This window comes from Thermobia domestica, chromosome 10 (assembly GCF_964235325.1).
Source record: "Thermobia domestica chromosome 10, izTheDome1.hap1.1, whole genome shotgun sequence".
Lineage (NCBI taxonomy): Eukaryota > Metazoa > Arthropoda > Insecta > Zygentoma > Lepismatidae > Thermobia > Thermobia domestica.
This window is the reverse complement of record NC_137463.1, coordinates 112,257,072-112,276,080: the sequence shown is the minus strand read 5'-3', so window position 1 is coordinate 112,276,080 and position 19,009 is coordinate 112,257,072. Positions and strand designations below refer to the sequence as shown.

The following is a 19,009-nucleotide window of genomic DNA, read 5'->3' as shown; positions in this document are numbered from 1 at the left end:
TTGGACAAGCATTAATAAGTGATTAAAACTCATGCACTGCGTAGAAAACAGGATCTGTTGTAATTTAAACGGTAGTAGATTTCGAATAGATGCAATCACTCTAGATTCCGATTGCAATGGATTTACGACTTTTAATTCGTTATACGTATTTACAACAAAATCAACAACAGATTTGTGCAAGCGAGGATTAAAAGGTTGGTTTCTAATCGCGGCATCTCTGCAAGTAAAAAGTCGTTTTCGTAATTTGCAATCAGCGCGGCTTTGAATTCCTCATATGTATTGACATGATCCCGTACTGCTTTAAACCATAAAGAACATGGTGGGAGTAATAAATGAGGGATTAGTTTCATATATTGAGATTTATCTATACACATTATACTGCACTCATCCTGAAATTTTTCTAGGAAAGAAGTAACATTTTCATTACATTTACCACTAAAATTACTCATAGCACGTATTTCGCTCATCTTTACACTTAACTTTACATTCCTTTCACCATTTCGTGTTCGTGTTGAGTGACAATTTCTACCTACTGCGTTATGCGTGGTTCCACCATCTCTTTTCCGCCCATCTGTATTCCTTGGATGAATTCTTTCCAAAATAATGTCCTCATCGGATGGGTTACTTGAAGATGAGATAATGTGAGGTCCACTTTGATCTGCTACGGGTGAATGCGAGGTCATCTCCTGTGAACAAGGGAACTCCAGATGATCATTAACCATGTTGTTGTGGTATGCGTTGTCCTTAATCTGTAGCATCCTGGTTTCCTCTTGTAATGCAGATATCAACTGAGTATTCGCACGTATTTTGGTAGAATTATCCGTGACCTGAATCTTTTGCTGACGAACAGAAGATTCGATTACTTCAAAATCTTTTTTTACACAATTGACTTCTTGGATTACATGGTTGTAATTATCCTGGCAATCTTCAGATAATCTTTTTAGCTTTTCATCAAACTGTAATGTGATGTCTCTCACCGCCTGGATAACAGACTGTTTCGTCTCTTCTGATTTTTGATCTATTTGTTCTAATCCTCTACTCAATTCTTCTGACTTTTGATCTATGTGCTCTAATCTTCTACTCAATTCTTCTGACTTTTGATCTATGTGCTCCAATCGTCTACTTAATTCTTCATATTGTCTACTTGATTCTTCGGATTTTTGCTGGACCGTTTGTTTTAATTCGTTAGACATCTGAGTTAATTTTTGTTCCAATCGTTGTTCTTGTCGCTGTAATGCCATTAAAATTTTGTCTTCTAATGTCAACATTCCAGGTGCAATAGGAGCTGTATTCTGCCTGTTGTCAACACTGTCAACAGTTTCATTCACTACTGTCTCATCAATCATGATTATTCTTGGGATTACTCTGCCACTTCTGAGAATAGTTGAGTTCGTATTCATGAACCTTCTTACTGAGGTAAATTCACCCTTACTTTAGACTTCGGGATATGAATTTACAAGAATCCCGGGTGAGGTAAACCAAAAATTTTACAACGACTCACCAAAGGTAGTCGTCAACCCTGGTTCGGCTAATAATATAAGTAAATCTTTAGTGGCAATAATTGTTTACACCTTAAAATATCTTCCGTAATTATATTCACTAGTATTATCACCTTTTATACTGAAATTACAAGTCCATGATAAGTATTAGATAATTTATTCGTTGATTCTCTTTTTAACGTATATTCACACAAACTGTCTTGCAATCATACATGTTAATTATGTATCCATAAACAACTACATAGCAACCAACTATACAATAATAATGTATATTTCTTACATATATTAAAACATTCTTCTTTTGTTATTTTTAGTTAACATTATATCGAGTATAGTGCTTGTGTAGAAGCACTTTCTGCCCAAGATACAAGTAATTATCAACCGATACAAAGTATCTCGTTGTATGCAAATAATGTAATAACAAAAATATCAATACTAAATTTTCTCTTACACAAACTCAACAGAAATTTTGTCAGATCTAGCACGAAATGTGTATAAATTTTTATATGAATTAAAATTATATAGAATCACGATATAATCCATTATAATGCATAAATAGTAAAAAGAAATGAAACCCTCTGAAAGATTAGCAAAGCCTACAATAAAATCAACGAAAGAAGATCAGAAATGTAAAACGAAAGTGATGTTTCCGTTCATTACCTCATACAAACTATATTTCGTTTAACATACCGACTGGCGATATTATTTGATAATATCGGATATTTGAAAAAAAATTAAAATTAAAATTTAATTTTGAAAAATTCTCACCTTTAAACGAAATTACCAATAGAGAATAAAGTACGTATAACTTATTTTTCTTTCATCTCAGATATACACGTAATATGGACTCCATTTGCCTAATAACTAAAACGCTTCCCTTTGGTGCGCGTGGTCCAAGGTTTGATTCCCGGTGGGGTACAACTGAACGAAAAAATTAGTTTGGATTGTCCTATAATCAGTAGGTCCACGTCTCTTTAGCCGTCCTGGAATAATCGTAGGACGTAGAACAAATCAAATATCATATGTAGAATATATAACTGTTTATTAAAAATATAATATATACACATTTTTTACTATTGTATTTGTGCCCTTTTGTTTCAGTTCATGATTTAAAAAAGATCTATTTCAAAAACATTTTTCAAGTTCGTTCATCTTTCTTGATTTTGTTTGCGATTCAGATACATACAAGGGGTTCAACTTTCGAGTCAGACTCACAACTTTCAGGGAATATCCACGACTTGAAAATAATTACCGGCGAAAACTACGACGGGCGGAAACCATACAACGGCCTTAGTCACCTTGCAGTCCATTTCTGTGAAAGTTACAGCACAGACTCAAATCTACGTCCTTTCTTGTTCCTGGAAAATCTGCCGATGACACGATCGTAATCTACGTTTATGTTTCGGTGCATATATAGTAGTACGAGATCAAAGTACCAAAAAACGTTGAAAAGCGTGTCAAATTATTTTAAATGAGAAATCCATATACCAAATCTCTAGTCCCTAACCTTAAGGGATTCGGAAAGATGCCATCTTATTAAAATAATTTTCGTCCCCTTCCCCTTTCCTTTCTTCGCGTTTCCAAAAATATCCTTCCTTAGTGATACCCTACATCAGAAATCTTATCTGCTATCCGAATTTCCAGTTTCTAGCTTGAGCGGTTTGGCCTATGCGAAGATCAGTTTTTCACTCAGGATTTCGTCTTTTATATATGGATTTCGCACAATAACAGCTTGCGCGTTATTCCCCAAGAAAAAATGAAATGCCATAATGAGTCCCTGGTCCCTTCCTAATGTTTCGTGTTGAACCCAAAAGTCACGGCTCTGTTTGTTGTTTTAGTAGCTAGCGAACGTACCTTTGATCTTCGATACATGAGGTTCTGTGGTTTGATTCTCGATGAGTGAGCATCAAACGCACTACAGTAGTTCAGATCCAACTTTAAATTCTATTTCTGTAAATTCTAATTCTGTAAAGCATCGCTTTTGACAAACGACTTAAATATATATCAATCAATTAACCAACCGAAAATTCTCAACTTAGATTCGGATAGCTTTTCGGTAAGGAACGCTGAAGATTCTACATTTCTCTTTATTCCAGATAAAGGTAATTGAAGTTTCGGGACCTGAATTCCATTTCGTATTCTTTTTCTAGCACATAATTTTAAAATTTTACATTTTTAGTTCAAACAGTGAGACGTCTTACCCTCCTTCTTACTGCTGTTCGTACAACGATCGTTATTCTCAGAATTGCATTTCCGAATTCCATTCAGACCAACTCACAACACATATCATTCTTATTTAGTACGACCTAGACTGTCAATATTTCAACGCTCTCTATTCTACAGGCTTCCTAAGTTATACAGTAAAATATCACAAAAACCTGTTGATTTATTTAATTATGAAACTGTATATAACTCTGCACTACGACGTCATTTTAATGGATAAATTCTAGTCAGGTATTGCCAACCTTTCTCGTTATTACTTGATGTTGCTATTTATTACTATTATTGTCTTATGTTACAATCTCTTAGATTTGTTAGATATTCCAGTGTAAATTGGCGTTCAGCTGTATCTGGAATTATGTTTGTAAATCAATCAATCTAATATAAATGAAATAAATAAATAAATTCTCGCTCCTTTGGGGCATGGTGTGACCGCCTCAAGGAACTAGGGAAAGAAGTATTCACAATTCAAGCTGGGCTGGGCTTGTCACACAGATTGGATCGGCTAGGAAAAGACCATATTTGAATTTCCCAACGATAAATGCTGGAAGCAAAAAGAAAGAACTTTGGAGGGGGCGGTCCCCCTCCGCTCTCCCCTTGGATCCGCCAGTGGTGTTACATAGTATGTACGTTATACAGATTATATAAGTTAATAAAACTATTGATAATAGTTACATTCGGCTTACAGAATTAATAGACTTCTTAAAACTACTTACATCCATTGCCAGTACATCAAGGTTGAAATTTTCTTTAACTAACCTGTTGTAGGTTGCACTAACTCTCCATATAGGAGATCTGCTTAAAACGTTTGTTTTCGCTGTCATACAAAAAAAAATGTATTTTTTCGAAGCAGTGCGCAATTTAGTGGATGGTACTTGGATACATATTTGTTCGTTAAGTTCAGGACAGTCTATTTTGCCATGAAACAGTTCGTGTAAACATAATAAATCAATATTTCTTCTCCTGAGTTCCAATGTTTCAAAGTTAAAATTTTCAACACGGTTAATGTAGCTTTCAAAGTTTGTGTAGAATTTTGTTTTCTTAAGTGTAAGAAGCCTTAAAAACTTATTTTGAGTACGCTCAATCCAGAATGAGTATTTCTGTATATTAGGGTTCTATATATTACTACAATATTCTAATTTCGACCTTACGTATGCATAATAAAGCACAATTAAAGTTTGATCATTTTGGAAATCTTTACTGACTCGATAAATATATCCAAGATTTTTGTAGGCTTCTTTGCAGATAGTTTCAATATGTTGAATAAAGGATACTTTTGAATCAAAAATAACTACCAAGTCGCTTATAAAATCAAAATTTTTCAGTTTTTCCCTTAATATTGAATAATTATATTTAATATATTTTTCTTTTCTAGTGATAGTGAATAACTGCATTAACGAACATGTAACTTAAATTTATTGTTTTTACACCAAATTTCAAGATTTTGTAAGTCACTCTGAAGTTCTAAAGTCCTGAATTGTTTTAATTCAGTTGAATATTTTAAGGTCAGCAGCAAAGAGTAGATTTCTCGAAACTTGAAAGCACTAAGGAAGATCATTTACCGCCAAAATGAAAAGTAGATGTTCCAGATTTGAACATTGAGGAACTCCAGATGTTACATGAAAGATTTAAGATTTATGATTACGATACACAGTTTGTTTACGATTTTGAAGGTAGGAAGCAAAGTATTGAAGAGTTGATTTCGAGAAGTTAAAGGGTGCCAGTCTGTTTAAGAGAATGTCATGGCCAATGACGTCATATGTTTTAGAAAAATCAGTATACCAGTTGTCCTTGCTTATCAAGTTCCGTCGAAATATAGTCTACTATTAGTGCTAGATTTGATACAGTAGATCTGCTCTTCAGAAATCCATGTTGACTGACAGATAACGCAGGTTTAGCATGATCCATTATTCGCTTATGCAGTATATATTCATACACCTTGGAAACGCACACAAGATAGAAATTGGTCGGAACTCTTCAATGTTACTAATTGAGTTCGTTTTAGGTATTGGACACACAACTGACTAATTCCATTTTTCAGGAAAGGTACATGTTTTTATACATAAATTAAATATAATATTCAGAGGTTGTAAGAATATATCTGAACAGCCTTTTACAATGTACGGTGGGATCCTATCTGGGCCAGCGATCGTCGAAGAGTTGGATAGCTTTCCTTGTTAGAGGAAAACTATAGTTTATTCATTATTGGTGGGAATTTTTCTTCTTCTTTTCTTTTGTTCTTTTCTCCATTTCAAAGGATTACACCGAAAAGTTTACAGCAATATAAATAAGCTTTTCATTGTTGCATTGTTATGCTCTCAAAGAGTTTGCGTTATAAATATTTGTTTTAAAAAATATTAATACAGTTTGTGAAACTTGCAGTTAAACAGAATTTTCCAAGAATTGTGTTAAATATTTTAAATTATGCTTTATGCTTTATTTTCTAAAATTATGCTTTATTTTGCTTTTAAAATTAGTTCATTCTGGACCCTTAAATAACCACAACCATGTTCAAGGTATCACCCATATGTGTAAAATGCCATTATGCCTTTTATGCTTTTGGGTTGCCCTACTAATAACGAGACTAACAGCAAGTTACAGATCATAAGTTGCTTTAGGGAAGCGAGATAAAAGATTAAGGTACCGAAATGAGATTCATAGAATGTTATTCTAAAAAAACCAAGAGATAAAAAATAATTAGTAAAAATAACAAAAATTATGTACCACTAAGAGATAAAAAGTAGAGCGCAATCGAACCGAACATCGGATCTGCAGAACAAAAAGCAAAACAAAATAAGAAACTATGTACATACAGTGTCTCAAAAAGTATTCATACACACAAAGTTTTTGACGTAGGATTATATATAAAGGTTAAATAAAAACAATGTTACAATCATCTGAAAATGTACATAATTTATTATGTTTGTTTGTACAAAAAATATCAAAAGAAGAAATATTTAGATGACAAAAATAAATAAATGTAATTTCTCAACTGAAAAAAGTATTCATACAGAAACACGAACTACAAATCTCGACGAGTTCTAACAATTTGTACTAGAAGTTTTTAATACTCTGTATGCGTACCTTTAAAACAAATCGTTGCCTAGAGACGCCTTGGAATGGACCGAACAAGCGTCTTGGTCATTTCTGAGGAAATCTTAGACCACTGATCCAAAAATATCTTTTTTAGTCTTTGCTCGAAGGACGGCGTTTCTGTACTGTACTGTGTTGTCGAGATAATCCCACAAGTGTTCTATAGAATTGACATCTGGGCTTTGTGCAGTAGTCAGAAGCCGTTGTGGAGCGTTGTACAATAACAATTCCCTAATTTTCAAAGCGGTGTGCTTAGGGTCATTGTCCTGTTGGAAAACAAAGACTCTGTCAAGACCCAACTTCTGCACACTGTTTGAGAAGTTAAGGCGCAACATACTAATATACTTATGAGCATCCATGACCCCTTCAATAAAAACTAAGTTTCCCTCTCCAGATGACGCCATGCATCCCCAAACCATCACACTTCTTCCTCCGTATTTTAGTGTAGGGATAATATGTTGCGATTGCAATTCACTGTTTGGCTTTCGCAATACCCATCTTTTGTCATCTGATCCGAATATATTAAAATTCAATTCATCGGAAAATACAGCAGTATCCCAAAATTCGTTGGGTTTAGTATGGTATTTGTTGGCAAATTTTAAGCGCTTTTGTCGGTTTACTTCTGAGATGTATGTTTGTTTTTATTTTGGCTGTCCTAGCATGAAAATTGGCACTATATAGTACATTTCGTATAGTTTGAGGATTCACAGTGCAAGTAGATGTTGACGTGATTTCTTCAGCCAAAGATACAGCACTTCTGAAGGGTAATTTTCGTGCTAAATTGACTACTTTCCGTTGGTCGCCGCGTTTAAGCACTTTTGGGCGTACTGGTCTTCGTCTATTTTCTGTTGTTCCAGTTTATTTATACTTCTTTACGATGGAACAACAGTACCAAAACTAAGTGAGAAAATGTTTCCAATTTCAGGATAACTCCTACCTTATTTATAAAGAGAAACAACCCCATCCCGTTGCGTCAAGTAAAGTTCCCTTTTCTTGCTCCCCATTTTGACTATTAGCACTCACAACCAGGGCAGACTAACAGACAGGCAATGAGCTGCAGGTAACGGACAATGCAGGTACAATACGATTGCTCGAGTTGAACAGTACAAGTGTTGAAGGCACAGAACAGGGTAACAGTCCTGTATGAATATTTTTCTGAGTATCATAATTAAGTGATTTACATTGTGTTCATCTCCTTATAGTCTTGGCAGATTTTCAACTCATGTAACTGTTAGTGCTCTTCCGTCTGTTTGTTTCAATATAACATTTAATTTTCTGCTCTCTCATATAACTCACCCACGACGAAAATTATGGGTGTATGAATACTTTTTTTGAGTCACTGTATAAAAGCGACTTTAGTTATACACAATGAGCTAATACCAAAATCAAAACAAACAACCTCAGCTGAGTCACGAAGTCATGCGATAAATATGGATCACTAAATAAAAAACAATACTCCGTATGGTTCAGAATCTCGAACCAAAACGACTAGTAGTACCTAAAACAGAACAAGCGAAAAACCTAAGAAAAATAATTCTAGTATAAAGCAACCGAAATTAAACAATGGAATCGAACACGTTAGAAACAAGTACATCCCTATTCCTATCCAAAGGGGAGAATAAATTTAATCTACCTAAAAGAATTAAAGTCTGGACAACACATAAGGGTTTAGAATTTAATGGATTTTTGAAAACGAAATAAGTTTGTTTAAAGTTTCCTTGACACAAGCAAGGCTTTGTAGTAGGTTTTGTAGAGATATTGGAACTCAACCACTCGCCGATCAAAACTAATTAAATCCAAAAATAAGGCCGCCACCAAACCTAATTGCAACGAGTCTCATTAATAAAACTTCCAAAACCTCATATATCGTGTATATATATATATATATATATATATATATATATATATATATATATATATATATATATATATATATATATATATATGTGTGTGTGTGTGCGTGTGTGTGTGTGAGAGAGAGAGAGTAGGTTAGTAAAAAAGAAAACGATATGAAATTCATAAACACATAGGCGCAATAAACACGAAGAGGTAAGCTTCATAAACAATAGAATAAAACATTTACACAATAAAAAAGTAAATTTTCGAAATAAATACTAAATTTAAGAATTAAATTATTTAAGAACTTACTGAATTAAGGTTGCAGAACGTCTAAATTCAACATTAAATCAATGTCAAAAGATACATTGACGCATGTTACGCATTCAAGACACACTTAAATGAAAATTCAAAGATTTTACTGATAACGTTACTTAAACTAGTTTTCGGATCTAAAAACACACTTTTCTCACCCACCAATCAATTTAATTTTATGATAAATGATGTTTAGAGTCGGCGATGCGTGAAAGACCTCTACCACACGCTCTAATTCCCAGTCTCCGAAGAATTTCTTCTACAAAAAAGTATTATCCGAAATGCTGGGAGAAGTAATAAGTTCGAAAGTCCTTAGAAGTTTATCATACCAGTGGAGAGTCTGCTGTTGTATCACCAACGTCCTACTGGAATGTATTATCGTGTAACATGATGGCTCCACGTTCCCTGGTCATGAGGAAAAGATTGAGGCGCACTTCATTTAGTTTAGTAAGTAACACTTAGTAATGATGATTTCGTCTCGACGAAGAAAGACATAATGAATCACTTTCACGTACATCACCAATAACATCTTATGCTGTTTGAGTAGGAGATTTTGAGAACCGTTCTGGACGTAGAACACGATTCAACGATAATTCTAACCATTCGCGATTGTTTTAGCTGATACATTTTTATTAGTAATGACAAATCCATGCAGGAAACCTTGACGGCTGTTATGAACAATCACATAGCTTCAGCTTCAAATTACGATTCTGAATAACTGGTATCGATACAAATGCCACATAGTAGCCCAAACGAATATCCTAGATGATTGCTCGTACTGCTAAACGGCACTTGTATGTTTACATCTAACTCTACTTCAATTGCATGAACACGTTTCCGAGTCCAAATTTCAAGTTCAGGAACTCATTAGAGTATGTCTGTGATCGATGCTTGCGGGATCATTTTTCAGCGTTGCTTCACTGGTACGGAAATTTTACAAATGATATAGGCTCCGCTCACTCATTATTACTGAGCAAGGTGATTTGTTGATCACCTCCGACAGATATGCAGAATGTCATAGTTTGAAAGAGTAAAAGAAAATCACATGCAAATGTACACAATTATGATCACGCTACATTCGGCTTTTTAATCTGTATATTCAAAACTTTCCATTCTAAGTATTTTAACATAGTTTAAGCGCTTCACTGAGTTTTCTTTCCTCGCCCGTTCACCACTTGTTTGTAATATATTCTCCCTTCTAACCCCACCAGTTTTATAATCACCTTGAGCCTCTCGTATTGATTAGGGGATATGTTAATATCACCATCTACGGTCCCCATACTGAACATTATGGCATCAATTAAAAAGAATTTCTTAAACATAGCTAGATGTTCATTATTTATATCAGCATTTCTGCTTACGTTTCTAATGATCCAAAGACATTTTCGTCTATTGTGTAAGGTTTTCCTTACGCTTTTCTTTTCATGGAGAGCGCATTAAAATCTCTGTCACGGTAAACAGTTTCTGTGAATACTGAAATCATGCATCCTAAAAATGTATCTCATTTGCTAAATTTCAACTTAAATCGTGTTCAGTTCAGTAAGAGTAATCTATCTTATGCAATTCTAATAAGACCACTTGGACAAGTTGTTGTCGACACTCTCCATTGCTCTACTACACAATACGAAGATACGATCCCGGGCGAAGAAATACAAAGTGGTCCAAAAAATTCTATGCTATCCACGCTCAGAAGTGTGCTCTTACCGCTTTAAATAGGCGATATTGCAGCTGTTTTGCATTGTACGAACTCATACTAGATATTTTATTAAATATTTAAAGTGTCATATTCACTGTCTTTCAATACTCTACTACAAACTATTACAACAACTGTGGTTTTGGCTTCCATCCATCTACCACTATTAAACTGAGAGCATTTGATTTATTACTAACGACGGAACCTATCCAAGTGTAACTCTGACTTCGAGTCGAGACTATGGCCGTTGGATACCTTGTGGTGCACAAGCAGTGTGCGTGGGTTTCCTCGGGGTTCTCCCGTACTTCCCACTTTGTTCAATCCACCATTTCATTCATTCCTCATCATCACTGTCTCCTTTAGCCTAACCTACATAAGCGTCGGACGTAAAACTCAAAGATTTCATTTCATTTCAGTTTTGTATTGACATTTTGAGCAGTTGCCCCTTTGCACAGGGTTATCGTAGAGAGTTGAGATTTGTTCTATCTTTTATTTAACAATAGCTTTCATACCATATGCTACTTGATCCCCGGTTCGATTTGCAAATTTTGAGTTGGACCCCGCATGGGACCCTGCGAGTGCCCCGGGGACACAAATTATTCATTCAAAAGATGCTGAACCTCCCATACAAATTTGATATGTATTCGCTGAGTTTTCTTACCCGACCGTTTCCGAAAAATCTGACCCGGAATCTGATTTTGTAATGTATAGTATGGAGCTCAATTTCTAACTTTTCACGCTTATATCTTCGCAATGGTTGCGATCGAGGATGTATCACTTTTCGTGTTATGTTCTTTTGGGACAAGGTATCCAACGGCCATAGTCTCGACTCGAAGTCAGAGTTACACCTGGATAGGTTCCCTCGTAAGACTAACTTCACAGAGAAGAATAATATTATGGGTGATCATTTTTCTTCCATCTCTGACCGCACAATATTCCGTCGAGTATAATCGTTTTCATCATGCAGCGCAGAACTGTTTACAGTTTCTGTACTTCAATGCGTAGCCTTATAATATGTTCTTTGTTATAACATTTTCTCACGTAACTAGAGTTCTTACATTAGTTGTCAAACTGCTCCAGGAATTCATCCTGTATCTTACGAATTTTGTTATGGAACGTCCCAAGCAATGCTCGACTTATTGGAGTTGTATTATGGTATCTAGCTGGAAAAGACATTTTCCCCTGGTTAGTTTTAACATTTGATTCTTTCAGTCTTGAAATCAGAGAAAGCCACACCGACTGTAAGGATCTAAAGACGCGAATCTGTCATGATTTTAGTTTTCCTGAGCATGGTGGCCCGGCGAGTAGTATAATATTTTAAGTTGCACTTCATTTTGAACGTCTTTAATAGTATAATTTGCTTCTCCAAATCTACTATAAACAATTTTGCTAATCTTCCATCTGTTCTGAGATATTTATTTTTGTAATTATACTTCAATTTGGAAGACAAAAGTTTGATCAGTGAACTTGTATTTGCATTCATCTTTGGCCACTAAAGTTATTAAATAGCTTAGAGTTTGGAAATTACTCCTGTCGTAATTCGAATCTTCGATTCCAGGCATCAGTTGCAAACTAGTATCTAACCGGTCGAAAGCAGTTTAAGGGTCTTGTAAAGTGTAACAGTTAATATCAGATATAATTAGTGTTTTAAACTTCTTGGATGCAAAGAGGTTGTAATTACTATTGTTATAAAATACCTGTTGAGCTTAAAAACTATTATATAGGTTATATTGATGAGATTAGTGTTTGTGACTTAATTAACGTGCAGATTGAAATTGAAATGTAGGACACATCTCTTTTTCGTCAAATGGTTATAGGATTTGATTAAATGTGTATTCTATTATTAATTAGTAATGTAAAATACTATTATATATTTATTGAATTCTTTGACAGATATATTTGAATAATTAAGTTATTGTTAAAAGCTGTTATTATCAAGTTTTGCAATGTCTTAAAGGATAATTTTCTAGAAATCAGATTTTGTTTTATCCTTGATTGCCTTATTAGGTCTAGCAATTAGTATAATTATTAAATTCATCTTATTACTAGATTACTTCAGTTATACGTAAAACAATTAATTGAAATTAAATGTGAGAATGCATAAATTAGATTTGCATTTCTGACCGGTAACAGTGGGGCTATTCTTAAATGGGTCAGTCTCTTGTTTCACATCGCGGACGCTTTTAGTGTTTTATGACTGCTTGCTATTATTGCTCTAATGTAAGTAGAAAACGGAGTATACGCTAAATATCTTAGGCATGGGGACGCAAGTCCCATTACTGGTGGAAGATAATGTCATTCAGACCTGCAGTTGATATGTATGTCCTCGTTTCAAGTAGCAACAGTGAGAAAAATTTATCAAGTCACACTGCCTCAAAACAATTAACACTACGTTACAATTATGACTAAGGTCTCGACTTTAATGAGTTGTAAAATCATTAGTCTAACATAAACCAAAGTTTTAGAAACAGTTTTAAAAAGTCTTCCCAACGATATTCTATTGTCTATAAATAATACTTTTTGGATTTTTCATATCAAACAAATCTTATATTTTGGTTGAAATAGTTATTTAAATATCTATTGAAGTGAAACATTTATTTTATGTAAGTGATATAGTTGTTTTCTAAAACTGTTACATAAATGTGAAATTTGCTTCTATTACCTCATATGATGTGGAGAGATCATTCTCTGCATACAAGAATATTTTATCCGATCGCCGACAAAATTTTACTTCTGATCATTTGGACATGTACATACCTTGTAACCCATTGTGCAAAAACACATAATTGAACTGCAGGCACATCTTTCGTAAGTACTTTATTTCAAATTTAAAATGTTCATTAGTAGAAATATTCTTCAATCTTAGTTCAGCTGGTATTGTTTAAAAGATATAGGACTGCCTTCCCCTGCATGAAATAAATATATATATGAAACAATACATTTCGTCTTAAGTTGCTTTTAGTATTTAATTTGTATATTATGTATAATTCATTTCAAGATTGGGCCGTGGTGACGCATGCGCATTTAGTGTAAAAGATTCTAGATTTGAAACGGAACCACACCACACCACATGAGATTTCTGACGTACAAATTCCGTATGCATTGCTTTTCTCGGAGCTTTCCTGTTTCTCTCTAGCCGATTCACATCTTCCTTCATTCGCGTCTGATTTTTATTATCCTGGAATCAGTCACGTCAGTGACGTATGGCTGCCTCAGCTGTTCAAGCATTTCACTTCATTGGAGGAATTGCATTAAGCGGAATAAAGTGTTGTAGATTTTACTTTTTCGTTTCGTAATTCGTTTAAATATTGCATATTGATAGGCGTGTTAATATTACGTTTTCATAAATATGTAACATATGTAATATTACATATTCTTAAATAATATTACATATTTCTTACATTTTTAAGCGATTTTTGTTACATATTTATGTACAATCATGTACAAAATTATTGTCGCATGTCTATAAAAATGTTGTTGTAGGAATATAATTTGATAACGAATTGCCGGCATTTCTTGTAATGTTACCATGTGTCTAGTCGGCAAAGGCATATATGTGGAAACTTTCATATTAAAAGAGCAGTAAATAAGAACAATAAAACGAATATAAAACTTTCATTTTGCAACGTTTTGTTTGTTTTACTCATTCTAATTTTCCTATTTATAATTCTTTTCCTATGAAATTTACCACAAATATACACTTTCCGATTATACACATAGTATCAGTATTAAAAGTACTCTGCAAAATCACTATCAAATTGTATTCTTACAAGAAGACAGTTATAAATATGCGACAATCATTTTGGACATGAGTACATATTTAGGGGTTCGATATTACATAAAAATCCGGGCATATTACAAAGCAAGGCTCATAGAAACGACCGTAAAATGTGTAAATTATTTTGTCACATTCTACCAAGTTTTATTTCGTTATAAGACAACAGAGCCATCTGGCTGCTACAGGGAAGTAAGGAGATCCAGAAAAGCGAGGAAGACTGTGGTTTCATACAAATCTTTTGTCACTTGCTTTAACTAAACGTTATGAGGCAAATAAAAATTAAATGAGGAGACTTCGTCTTAAAATAACATTGACAAAGAATTAAAACGTCTTTAGCATGCTCAGTACACCTGACTTTACGTCGAAACAAAAAAGTACTTTAACATAGACTACAAGCATCAGTTTCAATCACAGCCTCCTGAAATTACTCTCGTATCCTTGGTCGAGACATAATCCAGTGAGCTCTGATTTGAACTGGATGTTTCGTATTTGTTTTTCTGAGTTATTAAGGAATCGTTTAGAGACAGAGAAACACAAAACGTATTACCTTAATAAACAATAGATACAACCATAACTACAGTACCAAGTATGAAACAATTGTACGTAATTTTGTTGTCTTCAAAATTTCAAAACCTATAAGTATTATGGATATCTAGTAAACGGTCATTCAACAGTGGTTAATATTTGGTTTGGTGACCTAGATTAAAGCACTTAGCTACAAGAGGTCACCAACAGAAATGAAGATAACGATTTGTAAGCTGCATGTAATGATGATCTAATTTCGTGGGTTAAAATTTTTCCAGTTGTGGCGTGTGTTGTAACTTTGTGAGGTAATGAATTTACATTCCGATTAACTATTCTACAAAACAATACGATATAATCATATTTGGTTCAAGACTGATGTAATTGAAGTGATATAATCCATTACATACAATCTCGCCATATTAGACAGAAGAAGGCAAAGTTATAAACGGCGCTATTATATTTCGTTTTTAGTTCTTGCTTTCATTTTTAAGTCAATACTTCTACAATCAACAATCTAGTAGGGATTATATGAAATTCCGTTTTCTTGCAGAACTTGTGACAAAATCTAAACAGTTCGCATCAGTATTTAAACAAGTGTAATATAATAAAAACATTTGTAAACCATGAACAATTCATAGTCTCAGATAATACAGATTTCAGCTGTTTTTAATTAAATGCAACCTATATTCACTTGAACGATTTCAGATTTTAATATGTTTTTCTCCTCCCCGATAAACACTACCTTTACGAAGACACTTATGTGTCGGGTTGGGAGGATTGCGTGCTACAGTGAAATTTAGAGCTGTGTCGGTGGTAGTTCACTACCAGAAGGGCCACCCTACCGAATTGATCTAGATGGAGTAGCCAGACGAAGAGTGTTCTGGGAGAAGGCAGCAGTTCTCCAGTAGCCAAGTTGGCAGAAATCATAGTGATTGGTACAGCAACATGGACATTAGTCCCAGGCGTGGTCGGAGTGACTTTAACGGCTGTGATACTGCTGGGTGGAAGACAACGGGAAACCACCACTCTATTTTACCTATTTTGCTGGCAGCAAAAAGAGAACATAAATATCCCCCCATTCGGATCTCCGGGACGGGTGGCTTGAGAAGGACTATTGGACGAGAAAGTAATAATGGGAGGAAGACAGACAGAGAAAGAAAGGAAATGACGAGCAAAAGGTTCAGGATAGGGACATGAAACGTACGTACTATGTTACAGGGAGGAAAATTAGAAAATCTTAAAGAAGAAATCAAACAAAATAATTTAGATTTGGATGGCGTTTGTGAAGTTACATGGGAATGTAATGGGGTATTGAACAGCGAAGGATATAGAATGTTTTACTGAGGTAATGAAAAGGGCGGTCATAATGGCGTAGGAATAATTCTTGGAAAGCGCTTAAAGGAGGAGGTAGTGAAAGTAGAATTTACTGATGATAGAGTTATGATGTTAAAACTTATGAGAAAGGAAAACGAATGAGAGAGTGTTAGAAGTGGTGGGTGACAAAAGAACAGTTTTAGATATTATTAGGGAGAGGAAGAGAAACTGGTTGGGACATTGCCTAAGAAGAGAATGTATCATAAGGAACGTCCTAGAGGTTATGGTGGCAGGAAAGAGAGGGAGGGGGCGAAGGAGTCTACAATTAATGGATGATATAAAAATAGAAAGATCATACGCTAAGACAAAGAAGTTAGCGGAGGACCATGGAACATGGAAGATTCTCAGCTGTGGCAAGTGACTTGCCAATAAAGGCAGAATACCTATGATGATGATTATGATATTTTTTCCGCTGCTTCTTCTATTGACTGAAGCCGTTTGATACCTACGTTTCCTGTTTAGTACTTATGCTTCTTTTCAGAAGTCATCAAAACGGTCAAGGTATATCTTTGTAACGTATCAAGTGCAACACCTAATCTCCTGTTTCCTAATGTCACAATTCAAATTGGTTCAAAAATTAGTTGAATAAAATACTTGTATTATTTCATTCGTAACACTGGATGAAAACTATCAAGTTTATATATATATATTTTGTGTACTATAAAATAAATTTATAGTAAGCGTCCTTCACCTGTATTACATAATTAATCCATTCCTTGACAAATTTATCAAATTGACGAAATTGTCTACAATCTGTAGGGCAAATCTGCAAGCCTTTAATTGTTGGATTAAATAAGAGCATTCGTATCATCGATAATAATTGTGTGAAGTTAATCATTGCAGCATTTGTACTTATCATATCGCTTTTCAGGATTGTCTTGAAATTGATCAAGTTTAGAAACATGAAATTGCTTTCATCTTCCTTATTCAGCTTGATATCCCATGGAAAGAATAAAATAAGCTAACAATCCAAACAATAGTAAACAGTGTAAGTATTATATGTCAGTTCTTACCGTTTACGAACTAACTTTGATTTCCTTTTTGTTTCAGCTCAATTTGTAGAAGTAAGGACTCTTCCAGGCAAGTGCGTTCCATCTAAAATATGGACTGCTGAATGCAATTTGTGTTTCTGTACGGTATCAGGATATGCTTGGTGCGCTCAGTTGTCTTGCGTCCAAGGAGGCGTAGGAATTGAAGCAACAAATGAAGAAAAAGTTTCATCAGTTTTACGGAGGCTTTTGACAGCTAAATAACATAGAGAACCATCTTGTTAATAATGTTTTATATATATAATGAATAAATATCAATATAATATTATGTAAATACGATTCAACAGTGTATTACTAACTTGACAATATACATGTAATGCCACTCGAAATAATTACAAATTTGACATTCAAGAAAGAAGGAATAAAACATGTCCTGGAATATTGTAGAAAATACTTTAGTGCCTAAAATTAAAATTTAAAAGTTAATCTAAAAATTAAGTTAAGTAAAATCTAAAAATTAAAATCCCAGTTCACTAAAAAGTAGTGTCTATTACTGAATCCAATACATTCATGTTTGCATTTTAATTGATTAGCAAAATTACAAGAAATAATTGAACTGAAAAGATGAATACCAATTCTTTTTGTTACTTTCAGGTTATGCCAATATCAAAAAGACAACCATTACAAAGACAACTGCTGTAGCCAAATTAATAGAAACTTACGAAAGAGAGCGTTGAATTAAATATGTATAGAAATGTAAAATGTCTTTTCTCCGTAGGAGTATACTGTCATTCCTGAGCACGAAAGTGCCTACAAAAGTACAAAGATTTTCACTGGGAACTAATATTTATACACTTTGTCATGGAGATATCAGTTTCAAATTTAAAACACTACGCAAAAAAATCAGGTTTTATATTTTGATGATTTTAGTTTGCAACCTTAAAAGATTGATATTTATTTTACATCTATTATGAAAACATGAATTTTGGCTGTAAGAAAATGAAAATTGCTCTTATGAAAATTGAATAATAAGAAATCTTCATATGCGTACTCATGTCTTTCTCGATGTTAGAAACCAGTTGTACGATACAAACTGTACTGAAAAGAAAATATAATAGTAGTATGAACATGCTCCTGGACATATTGTTTTTAAAAATCCAGACGTACTCCTGCTTGGACCAACGTACCCGTACTGCAAACAAACGTTTGGGAAAGGTACTAAGTGTGGGGGTCAAAAGGATAGGATCATATTTTAGCAAGATTTCGGGGCAAATTACATAGAGAGTACTTAATTTTATAGTCTTAAGACAAGGAATTTTTCTGATCGCAAAGTATAGGCTCAAGGTTATGATCGAGGACTAAGCGCTCTAGATTCGGACATTGAATAACACTAAATTCTCTTGGATTAGTATAAAAAGGTGCCGAAATATCCAAATAAGGTACTTTTCCTCGAAGATAAAATCTTTTGGTTCTTTAAATAGATTTAATAGGATGTATGAATTTGACAAACTTTGATTGTTAATGTCAGAATTGCAAGTGGTACGTATTAATGTCAGAATTAGAAGTGGCATCTGCTTAAACTAATTTGGTAATTTTAACACGGACATTTTTGTACTCTTGTTCAATATTTTTAAGAGAAAAATTGTATAAGATCAATGTACTATGGAAACACATTTTGAGAAATGAC

At 34.0% G+C, this 19,009-nt stretch overlaps 1 protein-coding gene across 2 annotated transcripts in view; it reads left to right on the top strand.

The window, feature by feature from the left end:
• Nucleotides 1-18,453, top strand: part of LOC145662661 (uncharacterized) — a 120,966-nt gene extending 102,513 nt beyond the window's left edge. For both annotated transcript variants that reach the window (XM_081728460.1, XM_081728459.1), the window contains exon 7: nt 17,384-18,453. In XM_081728460.1, coding sequence (XP_081584586.1) covers nt 17,384-17,586 — 203 coding nt within the window. In that variant the 3' untranslated portion in view covers nt 17,587-18,453. The remainder of the gene's footprint in view (nt 1-17,383) is intronic.
• Nucleotides 18,454-19,009: the final 556 nt, after the last annotated feature.